The sequence below is a fragment of the Zootoca vivipara genome, chromosome 3 (assembly GCF_963506605.1).
Source record: "Zootoca vivipara chromosome 3, rZooViv1.1, whole genome shotgun sequence".
Lineage (NCBI taxonomy): Eukaryota > Metazoa > Chordata > Lepidosauria > Squamata > Lacertidae > Zootoca > Zootoca vivipara.
The window spans coordinates 80201273-80216085 of NC_083278.1; the positions used below are offsets into that span (position 1 = coordinate 80201273).

The following is a 14813-nucleotide window of genomic DNA, read 5'->3' on the forward strand; positions in this document are numbered from 1 at the left end:
ATGCACATTTGGATGTGAGGCAACCCTTTGACATCACATGGCTCTGGTGGGGGCATATACCATATGTCCATTTCCATGTGGATAGAAAAATGTATCCTCAACCAGTGACTTAGGTTCTAAGAGATTTTAACACTCATTTTCATTGTTTTACTCAGCAAGTTATGACTTTTACTCCCCCCTCCCCATCTTCCTGCAGGCAGAGCGCTGTCCTTTGTTAACAAAAACTTCTTTGAGGATGCTAATGGGAACAGAGGTGGTGCACCCAATGTTGCTATAGTGATGGTGGATGGGTGGCCTACTGATAAAGTGGAAGAGGCCTCTCGGCTGGCAAGGGAATCTGGCATCAACATTTTCTTTGTCACCATTGAAGGACCAGATGAAAATGAAAAGCAGAATGTTATTGAAACAAACTTTGTGGACAAGGTAAGGGGTACATTGGGATGCATCAAGGAAGAGGCAAGATTTCTTGATTCTGAAGGAAAGTGGGATCCGAACTCTTCATCACATGTAGGCGAGTCAATATAAAAGTGAGACATCCTTGCCAGGCCCAACACCCACAAGTGTGAGTGAGCCAACTGGCTACCACTCTGTTCCAACAACGTCCAGCTATAGCTATAAAGTTCTATCTTTGAAATATTCACATGCTACAACAGCTACCATATTGAGACTCAATACAGCAAAGGTTTACAAGATCCCCGGTATAAACAGGATGCAACTATGTACACTTAGTTCTTCAGTGGAGTCACACAGGGCAGATTATGAAGGTTCAGCGAGTGGGACTGCAAGACCCAAGCAATCAACTCACTTCAAAGCCTCAATCAAGTTAGATCATGTTTACTGAACGTTGTGTACTCTTGCCTCCAGTTTTCCTCCAAAACACACAAAAGTTCTGGATACACTTCAGTTAGAACTCATTCTCACAAGCTATGTAGTCTAGGTCAGGTTCTCAGGACAAAATGCCTCTTCAACTGTGTGGTGTTAGTCTGGCATGCATGTAGTCTTTCCTGGAAGGTTGGCAAATGAGCCCAAGTTCAGGAAGCAAAGTGGACTTTGAGAACTGTCCTTCAGAATACATCTCTCCCCCTCCCCCTCTGGACACCATTTCAGATACTTTTGTGCACTTTCCACTGTGTCTGTGCCATGAAATACATTTCCTACAAACTTCAAAGCCCCTTAATGCCTTCAACTTGGGAAGCCTCCAGACTGAATTGGACTGGCTGATGGTCTCGATTTCCTTTAGGTTTGAATGGGGGAAGAGCCACAGTAAGCCTCTGTGCAACTGCCAGGCTGGGAAGGTAGAATGAGGCAAGAAGCCCTGTGTTCATACATAGTGACTTAATGGTAGCTGTATCTTAGAAAATGGAAATAACTTCAAGACATGAGAGCAAACACGCCTGCAATGAATGTTAAGCCTGTTGACAGAAGTAGAGTCAATTCAGATGCTAGTTTTGCAATGTGGCAGGTACTTGAGTAACAGGTATAAACGCAACGGTCTACCATTTAGCTGCCTTTAAGCTGGATGTAGACCTCAACATGTAAGAAACGATAAGGGTGGGTGTTATTCAGCTGTGTTTTCTACCAGTCTGATGCAATGCCAATTTGTCTCATAAAAACGGTTCATACATAGGGGCAGAGCTGTCGTAAGGTGAAATCAACGACTGAGAGTAATAAGTTGCCTCCATGAATTTTGATGTAACTGCTCTTGAAGTTCATTGCTTTTGTTTTCCCTCTTTCAGGCTGTGTGCAGGACCAATGGGTACTACTCCATCCACGTGCCCAGTTGGTTTAGCTTACACAAAGTAGTGCAGCAGTTAGTGAAGCGAGTCTGTGACTCTGATCGCCTGGCATGCAGCAAGACCTGCCTCAATGCAGCGGATATTGGATTTGTCATTGACGGGTCCAGCAGCGTTGGCACTGGCAACTTCCGCACCCTCCTCCAATTTGTCGCTAACATCAGCAAGGAATTCGAGATTTCCGATACAGACACCCGCATTGGAGCTGTGCAGTACACCTACGAACAGAGGCTGGAGTTTGGCTTTGACAAGCACAGAACGAAGCAGGATGTCCTAAACGCTATCAAGAGAATCAACTATTGGAGCGGAGGAACCAGCACCGGAGCAGCCATCAACTACGCCTTTGATCAGCTCTTCAGCAAATCCAAACCAAACAAGAGGAAGATAATGATTCTTATTACAGATGGCAGATCCTACGATGATGTCCGAGGGCCGGCTGCAGCAGCACATCAGAATGGTAAGCCAGAAGGCCCTATAAACACCTATTTCAGGGGTAGGCAACCTGTAGCCCTCCAGATGTCACTAAACTACAACTCCCATAATTCCCGACCACAGCTTATACTGGCTGGGGGTGATGGGATTTGGAGTCCCACAACATCTGGAAAGCATTGAAGAACAGAAGAGTCCTGTTCCATTAGACTAAGGCCCATCTACTCCAGAACCCCTCATTTATTTTTTTTAAAAAAGCTTTGCATAAAGCACCCAAACAATGGGGCTCTGGATCTAGAATATGGCACCTAAGTTTTGCAAGCCAGAAGTCCAAGTTTGGTAAAAATAAAAAAAATAAAAAAATAAAGTAGTGTATTTGTCTAGTCTTGGTAAACATTAAGCCCTTCAATTTTTGAAACACGGGAAGGACATGTAGGGGTCATTCAACAAGGCAATAGGAAATGGGGATCAACAAGTCTGGGGATTGGAATGCTTCATTTATTTAAGTTTAAACACCTCGCCACTTCTGATGATATTTTTGGGCCCTTATTAGAATATTACCGTACAGTACTTTGAATGCAATGTTGTTTCAAATAAGGCATTAACCTCATTATGCACTCATGTTTCTCACTTCAGGAGTCATAGCCTATTCAGTAGGAATTGCATGGGCTGCCCAAGATGAGCTGGAAGCCATTGCTACTGACCCCGACAAAGAACACTCCTTCTTTGTGGACGAGTTTGACAGCCTCTACAGATTCGTTCCTAGAATCATCCAGAATATTTGTACCGAGTTTAATTCGCAACCACGGAACTGAAATCAGCAGCAGGCTCCAGGAATCACTACATGAGCAAATGTCCAGCAAGCAATGCCAGCCAGGAGGCTCAAAGGCATCTGTGGCTAAGAGCCAATGTCAGCTCTATTCTCCATGCATGGCAATAATGGGTGTAGACTGATCAATCTCCCCCCCCCACCCTTGCTGGTTTCAAAACTGATTCAATAGAGGAGCTGGCTACAGCCCTTGGTTAGATAATTCACTTGACTCAAATCTATAGTTTGGAGTTAATTTCCACATAGAATAGGTCTAAGGCTGTAACCCAGAGGCACTGGACTTAGTGGGCATGACAGAGATGGCATTTGTTGGGTACCACCCCATTTCAACTCTCCAGTGATGCAGAGGGGAGTAAATGGCTAACCAACAGCTGGCTTTAAAATACTCCATGGTGCTTTGGAACCTGGCCTTTAATTAAGAGTTGTTGGCAGACACACGAGGACAGGAAGCAAGCAAAGGACAAGAGACTACAACAAGCAGGGCAGATGAGAATTTGGAAACAGGATTTGGTTCTAGGGAAAAATAATTCAGTGTCAACAAAGATGGAGTGTGGCACTCACACCAGCTGTCCACAATTCCTTTGTTGGCCATAATAGCACAAGTGTTGAAAGAATAGTTTGGGGCAAATTGAAGCTTACAGATTGTTTAATTACACATCACAGAATGTTCATCTGAAGTTAGTTGCAATGCAGACCAGGCAGACAGAGTCTGTAACCTGGCACCAAAAGAGCAAGGCAGTAAATTATATATATGGTTCCTACCAGTTTCCTTCCTGTCTTCATGAACAAGCTCAGAGAGGACCTTCCCACATGCCTAGTTCAGTGACATCATATTCCTTCCATCTCTTCAGATTCTAAAATCAAGCCTCAGCCTAAGAGGGAATCTGCAGTTTTTACAGATGCTTCTAGGATTGGTGCTGTGATGTGTTACAAAATGCATCAGTGGCAATCTATTATTTTTTTCTATATCTCATGAGCCAGAGTATTTATCATTGGACACCAGCATCAAATGCCCTCTGCTGATTTTACAACTTTCACAATTAACGGACCCTGTCAATTCTCTTTGATTGTAATATACAGCTATTAGCACTCAGGTCCAAGAATAGTTTTACCAGCAATTTGGTCCTGAAGCAGGCTTTTGGTGTGTTGCATAAGATGTCAAATAGACGTTTGTTCCTACTCTCTGCTTCCTGTTTTTTAACCAGCTGCTACTCCACAAGAGAGCTTGTTCTCTTACCCCATGACTGCTAAGTTTACTCAGGAGCCTTTGGCTTCCCATATGTCAGGAAAATTCCTGACATGTCCAGGTTTTCGGGTGTAAAATTGGCGTCATCCAAATTGGCGTCATCCAAATTGCCAGCAAAATGTCAAAGAAACCCCAGATGTATGGCACAGCAGCGTAAACAACCCCAAAAGCTTAAAATCACTATTTTGGTGGGAGGTTTCTCCCCCCCAAAAGCCCAACAATTTTGGGGTCTTCCTGAAAAAAGCTCAACACCTTTGCGGGTGCCAGAAATTTTACTTTTTGAAATATGGCAACCCTAGTGTTTACTGTCTAGTAGTGGATCACACCTATGTGCTTGTTGACAGGACTTAGCCTTTAAAGAATTTGTTGTGAGTCAAAATATCAGTATTGAGGAGCATTTGGCTTTCTAGATGGACCACAGCTCCCATCAACCTTGAGTATTGACCATGCTGGTTGGGGTTGATGGGAGATGAAGCTCAGCGGCAGCTGAAGGGTCCAAGGTTCCCTACCGATTGTGTATCTGCTAGTTTTATCTTTCATGTTTTTCATCAGTTTTCCTAGAACAGATGTTAGGCTTTTTGGCTTGTAAATTCCTAGATTTCCTCCCCCACAAGTGGTGGTGTGTTGCCTATTTCCCAGAGGCCTCTTACATATTATTACATAAGAGCAGCACTATCACATCTGAGTTCTTTTAAGAACTCTTGGGTGTCTACACCATCCAGGCTTGGAGATTTATTTTTAAATCACCATTAGGACTTAGAACTTTATTATCTCATCATCATAATTTGCCTCGCCTCCCTGAAAAAGTCAGTTTGCACATGGTATTTCTCCGCATCTTCTGCAACAAAGACAAGTGCAAAGAATGCAGCTGAATGCAAACATTTGCAAAGGATTTGTGGATGAAACATGAGTTTGTAAATATTATTTTAACTTTCCCCTCTCTGCACATGCACCTACTTTAAAGAGCTTTTTTAAAAAATAACTTGCTCTACCCTTTTGCAATAAAAGTTACAAAAAGGGTGTCCTAGATCTCATTTGCTTTGGAGGTAAAAGCTTACACAAACCCAATAAAACTTTTTTTTTCTAACTTCTGAAACTAAAGCCTGCTTATGGATTTTTCTCCTTGTAAAGAAGGCATGAGTAGACCCTTTTTGCTTCCTAGGGTTGTGAACATAAGAAGCTGCCTTGTGCTTCATCAGACCCATTAGTTCACGTTGTTCAGTCTGGCTTTCCCAAGCTCTCCAGGGTTGCAGCCAGGGTCTTTTGCAGCAATACTACTGAAAATCCTAAATGGGAGGGAGACTTTCAGTAAGCCAAGCATGTGTTCCACTCCAAGCTTGGACCCTCCTCAAACATCCAGACTGGTCCATTCTTAAATAGCTTGTGTTATAATTCCAACTACAGAATTATTCTACATTGCATTAGTGCTGAAAGTTTTACAGTGGGATTAAAGTAATGGCTGAACAAGCCTGCACTGAGTTTAGAGACTGCGTTCCAATAGCATATTCTCAAGCTTACTTGTGTGCCAGGATTCAACCCCAACATGTTTTCATGGGCCTTAACCTGGTGCAGTGTATGAAAGTGCCTTCAAATGTGTTTACTCTCAGCAGTACTTTATTTACTTGCAGTACCTATGGTCCACATGCATGAAGCGTTAGGGAAAGGGCTTCCAAAGTGCTATTTCTAGATGGGTGAATTGAGCCCAAGTCATTCCCGCTCCCCCAAATTAAATACTGTGCACCACTGAAACTATATGTTGCCTCCAGCATTATGCCTCCATGCTCCATTATGCCTCCATGCTATATGAAAGTTCTGTCAGCATAAAGATTTCTGCTTGTGCAATGTAGCATCCCCTCCCCCCCTCGTTCTAGGGATTCCCCCAACCCTCTGGAGACGTGGGGCACAAGTGGGGCAGGAGAGGAGAGAGGGGAGTTGTGTTGCACAAGAGGAAATCCTTACACTGATGGGGTCTTAAATGATCACCCTGATAAGCTAGCTCACATGCAAGACAGCAACATTATCCACTCACCTGAGCCTATGAGTGTGCCACCGACAAAACTTGCAAATTTCCTCATATCACTTCCAACACAAAGACGGACAGAGCCCTTCAGCTGCCAGAAAAATCATGATATGCTAGCAAGGGTTAACCAAGTGTACAAGAATTAGGGTCATCCTAAGTAAACTCCCTTCTATAATCAACACACTTTTAGACCTAAGAGGCTGAACTCATACAAGCTACACGCATTGGCATTCATGGAGAACCAAAGAGGGCTATAGGAGTGATTGTAAGTTTCACAGACACTAAAATGCAGCAGGAAACAGAGAGACCTTAAACACTTTTCTTCCTTCCTTTGTAAGTTTATCCCTACAAATAATTGGCAGGGACAGGACCATCTTGGCTTCACATACCTCATGCTATAAGGGGAGAAACACACAGGGCTCTACATAGTTTTGTTTTTTGGGGGGAAACAACATAGAAATTATTTGCACTTCATAATCAGTGTGAAATCTCCTATTCACTTCAGTATTAAAGTGCAATATAGAGCAACCCAAGACATTCCTTTTTATTTTATTTTATTTTATTTTTAGTTTTTTTTATAGTTTTTTCCTATATGCTATCAGTATTTGTTGATGGGTCAGGCAAGTTACAAACACCAGGATTTTCCGTTTTAGCAATTAATTCCAAGAGAATGGAATTGTCTACTTATTGTATTACATCACATTTTCTCTTGTGACAAGGCAGAACATGTTTGTTTTTTAAGGGAGAACCACCATTTTGACTCTCTTATCCAGCAGCCCTCAATGCAAACTGCAATCTGTGCTGTACTTAGCAGATTCTTAATTAATTTAGCCTGCATAATGCATGCTGCATAAATAAAAACTATTTGATTTTATTTAAATAATAATAATAATACAGTACTCCCTTGTTCTGCCTAATACCCAACTTAGAGTTCTAGAGAATTCAAATACTTACTACTTTAAGATATTCTGTTTGGTAATGATTAAAAGGGTTTTTTAATTTAAAAGTGCTTATAAACTGCTTAATGTTTTAAAAAATCTAAGTGGTGTACCACATAACAATAAAATAAAAACAAACAAAAACAGGAATTCAAAGACAGCTTTTGATTTTTTTCTTTTCCAGTGGACTAAAATGGCTACCTCTGAGTTTTCTGAAGTAAAAATGTAATTCATAAAGTCTGTGAAGCAAATGATGACATATAGAGAGGCTTTTTTCACCCTATGACTTGTATTTTCGGAGAGGTTCCATAAACTATAATATACATTTAGAACACACACAAAGATGTTGAAAAATAGTATTTATTAGCACCCAATTTACATAAATACATAGTACAAAGGACATTTATTTGCTGCGGTAATATTTAGTAAAGCTGCTCTGTATAGTGTTACTTCAGGAAGGTCCATTTGATTTTACTCAACATAGAATGCAGGTACTGTACACAGAAATTCACTTTGCATCTCTGCAGTGCCACTGCCTTCATTAGTACCTCAGCATTGCCTCATTTATGTGAGGTATTAACAGAAGTTATTTTTGTCTTTAATAATGAGAACAACTTTTTCAACCACTAGAACAAATTTACTCAAAATCTTCCACCAACTGGTTTGCTGTTCTTTACTTTTAAAGGCAGTTAAATATTAAAAGACTGAAAAACAAACAAAACCAGGTATGACTGATGCTTTTGCAAATTATCTGGTTTTGAGAAAAAGAGCGAAATATTGAAATTGGTTCTTCAAACACACATTGCTCTGCTGCTAATGATTTTTGAACATTTGGGGATGAAATAATGGTCTCTCAGAGGAAAGCGACAACTCTAGAGTACAAAGCGTCTTTTTCTGGTAAGAAATTCGTGCCTAAACTGTACTACGAACACTGCTTTCTCCATTAATGCTAAATCTTCCTAAAGCAGTGAAAACAATGGCAACACTGATTCACACCCCTAGATAACTTATTTTGGTCAAAATTTGGAAGAATCAATATATCACATTGTAACTTTAAAACTTCCACATCAATTCTAAGGTAGCAATCCTATATTTACTGACTTGGGAGTAAACCCCTTTGAACGCAGTGGGGCTTACCTCTAAGTATGCATGCATACGATTGCACTGTAGATATTTCTCACCAAAATGACTATTCTGTATACAAGCAAAAAGGCTGGTTGTATTTAACCAAAGAGTACTGTCACATGCTCATTGAGGAACATCCCTCCATCATTTACTACAAGAACTATTCTCGGTTGATCTATGAACAATATGCAATTTATTACCCATGATAAAGACAGAAACCATGAGGACAGTTCAGCATGACTGTTCTTGGAAAGATTGACTAGACTAAGCAACCAGCCATACTCTGTGGTGCAATTGACCATTCATGCATCAGAAAATGGATAGTACACACCTCACACTGGTCCTAATTTAATCCATTCCACACATGCATTCTGTAGCCTATTCATATTTCAGCTATTCCCATATACACACATATCTTGCTGCCATTCCCAACATGATAAAAGCGTCAAATGTTATGATCCCTAGTAACCAGATGGAACATTCCCATGAAACAAAACACTATGCAAGTGCAGAAGGATGCCTACTTCCGTTACGTTTCCACATCCCTTTTCAAAATTGGTTCCAATTTAAGTTCAACTGTATTTAAGCAATGGAAGCAAGGTATAGTTTACCTTGTCAGGAATGAAGAACACACCTTGCGCTTCCAGGCTACCATCAGCAGCCTCTACTTTAAAGATGAAAGTGGGACTTTAAAATACAAGCGTTTAAAGAACAAACAGTAAAAATAAAATTCAAGTTTCTTCAGTGTTTGGAAGAGAAGGAAAAAGCACTGCAGGAGGACAAAAGCCAGTGGTGGCCTAGCAATTTTGCTAACATCTAGCATGGAGGCATGTATAAAAAGAAAACAGCTGGCCAACATGGGGGAAATACAAACTAGCCTATTAAAATAAATGGAGATGATCTAGCAAGACATTCAACAAAGTTTAACACAAGTTTTCAGACTAAAATAAAATGTGTTGGACCCAGAGTTGCATGCAGCAACATGCAGATCTAACCCACCTCTGCACTGACTGTGTTTAGTCAGTAAGACAAAGTATTCTAATATAGTTTCCTTTCCCTTCAAAAGAACTGCTATTGGTAAATCTGCCCAGCACACATTACTGTGAATATTGTTGTCAATCTTTGTTTTCAGCTTGCAGAGTTTCAGAAAGCCAAGAACACAGTACAAGAGACCCTTTGAGTTAATTTGGGCTGCCCAGTTACAAGATGTTGCATATTTTGTCTGGTTTCAAAAGCTGTCCTGTGCTTTATATAAAATGGCACAGATGCTGCACCACTAAAATCTGTGTTTATCGTGGACATCTGACTATCGCAGGAAATATTTTGGAAGGTGTCCACCTAGAAGCCAACTTATATTAGAATACCAGTTCCAAAAGGAGCAAGAAAAATGGTTCAGTCTGAAACCTCAAATTATTCCTTATATAATTTGGTTGGTTTTCATTAAGTTATCCATGTAAGCAATGGTGTGTTTTACTTGGCAAAAAGCTGTGTAACATTTCTGGGTACTGGGACAAATATGCCGCAGAACTCACATCAAATTAGGATCTCTCCATTCAAACTGAGTGCAAAAAAGTTAGAATTCTCAGACCTCATGCACTCAGAACCTAAAGACAATTATGAAACACTTAACTTCTATGTAAACTTCAGTGTGTGTCCAATACATGAACAGCAGAAAGCATATCTGCTGATCAACTGCAGTGTGGATTTATCAATCTATGCATTAAAAGCTTATTGGGGGAAATTGAACTTTTAAAATGTTATGGTATTCACTATGCTGCAGAAGATTCTGATTTTTAAAACTGCTCCCCCCCCCAAGACTACTGAAATAGCCAACATTTTCATCACTGCTTAGGCCAAATGTATTGCTCTGTCTTCCTTTGGACCATATCAGCAATGCCGAGGGGGGTCTTGTTGTCTGGGCAGCCCAGGCTTGTGCCCTAGGGAGGTCACTTCAGTGCTCCTAATGCAGCGGTTTGCCTTCACCCCTGGAGGTGCACTCCATTGAGTATATTCCGTGCCAGGGGTGGGGGAACTTTTGCAGCCCTTCCGAGCAACATGCAAGTGGTGTGCAGGGCCAGGAGATAAAAAGTGGAAGGAGCAACAAAGGTAAATTTCATCAAAGGTAATTTTGCCTCACCCTCCTCTACATCCTGCATCCAGAAAAGAAAGAGGCGTTATCAGAGTTCAAGCACATATTCCTGCTAGGCAAAGCAGGAAGAGCGAGAGCTGGGGAGAGTTCCCATGGCCAGGGAGCATGCCATAACTCTGTTCTAAGCTCACAACCTGTCAAATTCATTGCGATGCAGATTCTAAGCAAGGGTTCAAAAAAGGTGCTTAGGCTCTAAAACAGGCACCCCCAAACTTTGGCCCTCCAGATGTTTTGGACTACAATTCCCATCATCCCTGACCACTGGTCCTGTTAGCTAGGGATCATGGGAGTTGTAGGCCAAAACATCTGGAGGGCCGCAGTTTGGGGATGCCTGCTCTAAAAGTAAACAATGTAAGATTTGTCTTAATAAAGCACCTATGAAGTTAAGCTGTTCAATCTTTAATGCATTTGACTTCAAAGTCATTCGTAACTATGCATCTGAATTACGGTAGATAAATACATCGTGTCTGTATAAATTAAAGTAAGTCCGAGGCTTCCATACAGAGAATTCAATATGAGGATATCCTAATTGAGAAACTGGAGAGATTATTATTTAAGTAGCTCTGCTTTGGTTAAAGATCTTAAGGTCAATCAAAGCCTAAGAGCAGCATCTGGTACAACCTTCCTGGACCCTTTACACTTCATTTGAAGCTGCCTTATACCGAGTCTGCCGATAATAACTGGTAGCAGCTCTCTGGTGACTTTCCCAGTCCAGATTCTTCAGATTATTGAATCTGGGGCTTTGTGACAGAGATATGTGCCCATTCAGAATGTCAGTGAGGAAAGCTCTGCACACCAAGAACCCTGCCTGTGGAAAATCTAGGTCTCAAGAAGAGTTGTAGCCCAGCCTTATTCTTGAATATTTCTACATGCAGGGTTTCTTTATGTGGGGTAACAATGAAATATTCCATTTCCTACTTGCATTATGAAAAGATACATGACCAGAAGGACTATACCACATACCTTTTCTGTCTGTGTGCAGTGCTTCTTATGTTTTTAAACTTCAGCATTTTCCTACATTTTTCACCGTATCTAAATCAGGGGTGGCCAACTATTGGCCTTCCAGATGTTGTTGAACTCCTGACTCCCAACAATTCCCGCCACTATATAGCCAATGGTCAGGGATGATGGGAGCTGTAGTCTCTTGGGATGAAGCACTGTTTCCCTCCCACCCACATGTGTGGGAACATTTTAAGCACCCGTTTGTGGTTTATAACAAACTGTTTCATCCAACTGTGGCTTGCATCCATGTTTTGAACAAACCAGTGTTTCTCATATCCTCCTCTTGTTTACAAAGGAAGGAGGAAAGGGAGGGGAAGTTATGCTATGGTGTGTTCTTGTAACAAATCAGAGAAGGTACCTGTGCATTGCTGGTTCACAAGTTTCTTCTAGAATTAAGCTCATGCATGCAGGTTCACCGCTCAACAATCGCAGCATCAGATAACAGGCATATGTACAATCAGAGATCAAACCCACAGGCAGAACTTTGATATCTCTGGACATGATCTTAACATTCGAATGAAGGCAGCTCACTCGGCCAGCTGCAATAGGGTCATGTAAAGGCAAAAGGGGAAAGGAAAGAATGTGGTCTGGAGGTTAACCAAATGCTTATAAATCCACAATGGTAGTGCAACCCAATACTTGCAGGTAAACAGAACAGGTCAGTCAAGGTTAGAAAGGGTCTTTTTCATCTCTAACTGAAGATAGCATTTTGAAGAAGTTATATTTGTGCACAGTACAATGCAGTCTATAGTACACAAGCAGAGAAGACTGACAGACACTAACAGAGTCTAGAGAAGAACACAAATATACAGAGTCCACAAACCTCGTGGTAAGGCTACATTTTTTGTCAAAAGGCACCTCAGCCTCTAGCTATTTGCCTATTTTTAAAGTCGCTTCGCTTGGATCAGGAACTCACTAAGCAGGACTGAACAACTTCCAATCCACATTTGAATAGCAACTTTTTTCTTACATTCATAATTTAATCAAAATGGGAGTCTCCAAAACAAGCATGCTGGTCTATTAGTTGTATGTACAGCAATTTAAACATCAGCAACTACGTATTATATTGCTTAAGCAAAAAGCACAATAACCATACCTTTTATCCTTTGTACGAAACAAAGTCTGGAGAATTTTTAATACTAAAACATTAAAATTACCCATAGAATCTTCCCTTAAGACACATTTAATACATACTGTTTACAATTTCTCTTTCTATATATATATATCTATATATATATATATATATATATATATATATATATGTACACACACAATATACACAACTTTATGTATTTGTTTTTCTAAATAAATCTTTGCAATATCCTTTTAAAAATAAGATCACAGAGAGAAGGGATACATACACAGAAGTCACATATAGATAAGTACTGTATGTTTGATGCAGATGGTCTTTCTGCTTTGACTAAAAATTGGGGTTTAAGGAAAGCTGAACATTTTGAGATATATTGGTAATTTTTTTGATTCCATTTGATTTTTTTTTATTTCATTTGATTCCATGTTGCACATCAGAATCTGCAAGAGTGGAAACATCTACCAATAGGTATGCCACATATTTTTAGTACCAAATGCAGAAAACATGTTCAAACCTAAGGCTGGTAATGTAATGACGGAGAATAAATGATTTCTTTTCTGGATTGGTGTAGCTTAAGTAGTTATTTTTTTAAAAAATATTGAAGGCATATTTTTATGAATTCCAAATTTCACCAAAAACCAATTCCAACCCATTGTGTCAGCTGGGGCAGTTGGGAATTGTAGTTCAAATATCTGGAGGGCACCAAATTGGTGAAGGCTGCTACACACACACACACACACACACACACACACACACACACACCATGAAAACAGCTTCCTGCTGCTGTGGAGTTTGTGAATTTGGCAACCACGTTGGCCAACTCTACACCCTTTTCCTGCCAATCACCACCCTATTACAAGGGTCAGTACCAAGCAGAAAATCTCGACACAGGCCCCACCCACATGGTTGATTAAATAACTCTCACACTAGATATATATACACACACTATTCTTAGCAGCCAAAGACTGAATCACAGAGAGGTCACTTCTATGCATGAGTGTGTGAGTAAGATTTGGAGAGGGGAGGGGTATCCAAGCAGGTTTATTCAAGATAATGAAAATTATTAGGATGCCATTAACATGCATTTCAACCGTAAGGCTATTAAAGCCTACACAGATATCATTTATTGTTTACTGAAAAGGGAAGAGTTTCATAAGTTTATTGAGCTCAACTATGAATGGAAGAGTTATCAACATCTGAATTACCGGTATGCCTCATCCCTGTTGTAAACTGTGGTGCCAGTCACTTGCTAACAAATTCTTTCAAAGGCTTAAAATAAAACATACATTTTAAAGCATTTGTTAATATCTGCTTTAATACAATTTAGGGAAACTGCATTAATGTTCTTAAATATTTGATGTTTAAACCCAATCCACCTAACGTAACAGCCAGCAGGCTGAGACAAATCGAGCCTTATTCTCCTGTACACCATTCAACCGCACAATACGTAAAAAGAAAAGAAAATGAGAAGAAATAATATTTATATGATATTTCTAAGAGTTACATCATCAAATTCAGGCTTATTTTACAGAAATATATGGGTAAGGGGGAAAAACAGGCAGAAAAGTTTATATCTACCCACACCCTGCAGAAATTGAGTTTTCTGCTTCCTTATTGCCCACACTGGACTGCACATATTGTCTACAGAGGATCTCATTTTGCCCAAGGCCGGCCTGGACAAATACTGACACCTTCAAAAATAAAAACGGTTCTTCTGTATGGACCATTTGAAACAGAGGGTTTCCCAGTTCTCAGCACTAGCTGAGCTCATATAAGCCAAGGAACCCCCTAATTTAGAAAAGAGCACCCTGAAAGAAAAGAAAAATAACCCTAGACCATTTGCTAACATTCACTGAATTAAAGGGCATGAAGAGGAGGCTCTTGCCCATGTCATTTGTACAGCTTGTTGTATATATGTATATATATACACACACGGCAGCTAGAGAGGAAGAGAAATATTGCGTCATACAAAGACTTTAGCAAGCGCATCTGCTCCAGCACTGGCGATATAACATTTCGTGGGATGGAATGCTACATCATGAATGGATTCGTCGTGTTTCTTGCGATGAGCCGTAAACTCCTGAATGCAGGTCTTGCTTTCAAGGTTCCATAAGCGTATTGAACAGTCGTGGCCTAGGTTAGGCAAAGAAGAGGGAAAACATTTAGATTTGCAGTTATGTTTAATTAAGAGG

At 40.4% G+C, this 14813-nt stretch overlaps 2 protein-coding genes across 6 annotated transcripts in view; one reads left to right on the top strand and one right to left on the bottom strand.

The window, feature by feature from the left end:
- Nucleotides 1-4411, top strand: part of VIT (vitrin) — a 39938-nt gene extending 35527 nt beyond the window's left edge. For all 3 annotated transcript variants that reach the window (XM_035108289.2, XM_060272901.1, XM_060272902.1), the window contains 3 exons: nt 197-423; nt 1737-2250; nt 2859-4411. In XM_035108289.2, coding sequence (XP_034964180.1) covers nt 197-423; nt 1737-2250; nt 2859-3037 — 920 coding nt within the window. In that variant the 3' untranslated portion in view covers nt 3038-4411. The remainder of the gene's footprint in view (nt 1-196; nt 424-1736; nt 2251-2858) is intronic.
- Nucleotides 4412-5572: 1161 nt separating this feature from the next.
- The window catches only part of STRN (striatin), a 58933-nt gene continuing 49692 nt past the window's right edge, over nt 5573-14813 (bottom strand). For all 3 annotated transcript variants that reach the window (XM_035108286.2, XM_060272900.1, XM_035108288.2), the window contains one exon: nt 5573-14754. In XM_035108286.2, coding sequence (XP_034964177.1) covers nt 14585-14754 — 170 coding nt within the window. In that variant the 3' untranslated portion in view covers nt 5573-14584. The remainder of the gene's footprint in view (nt 14755-14813) is intronic.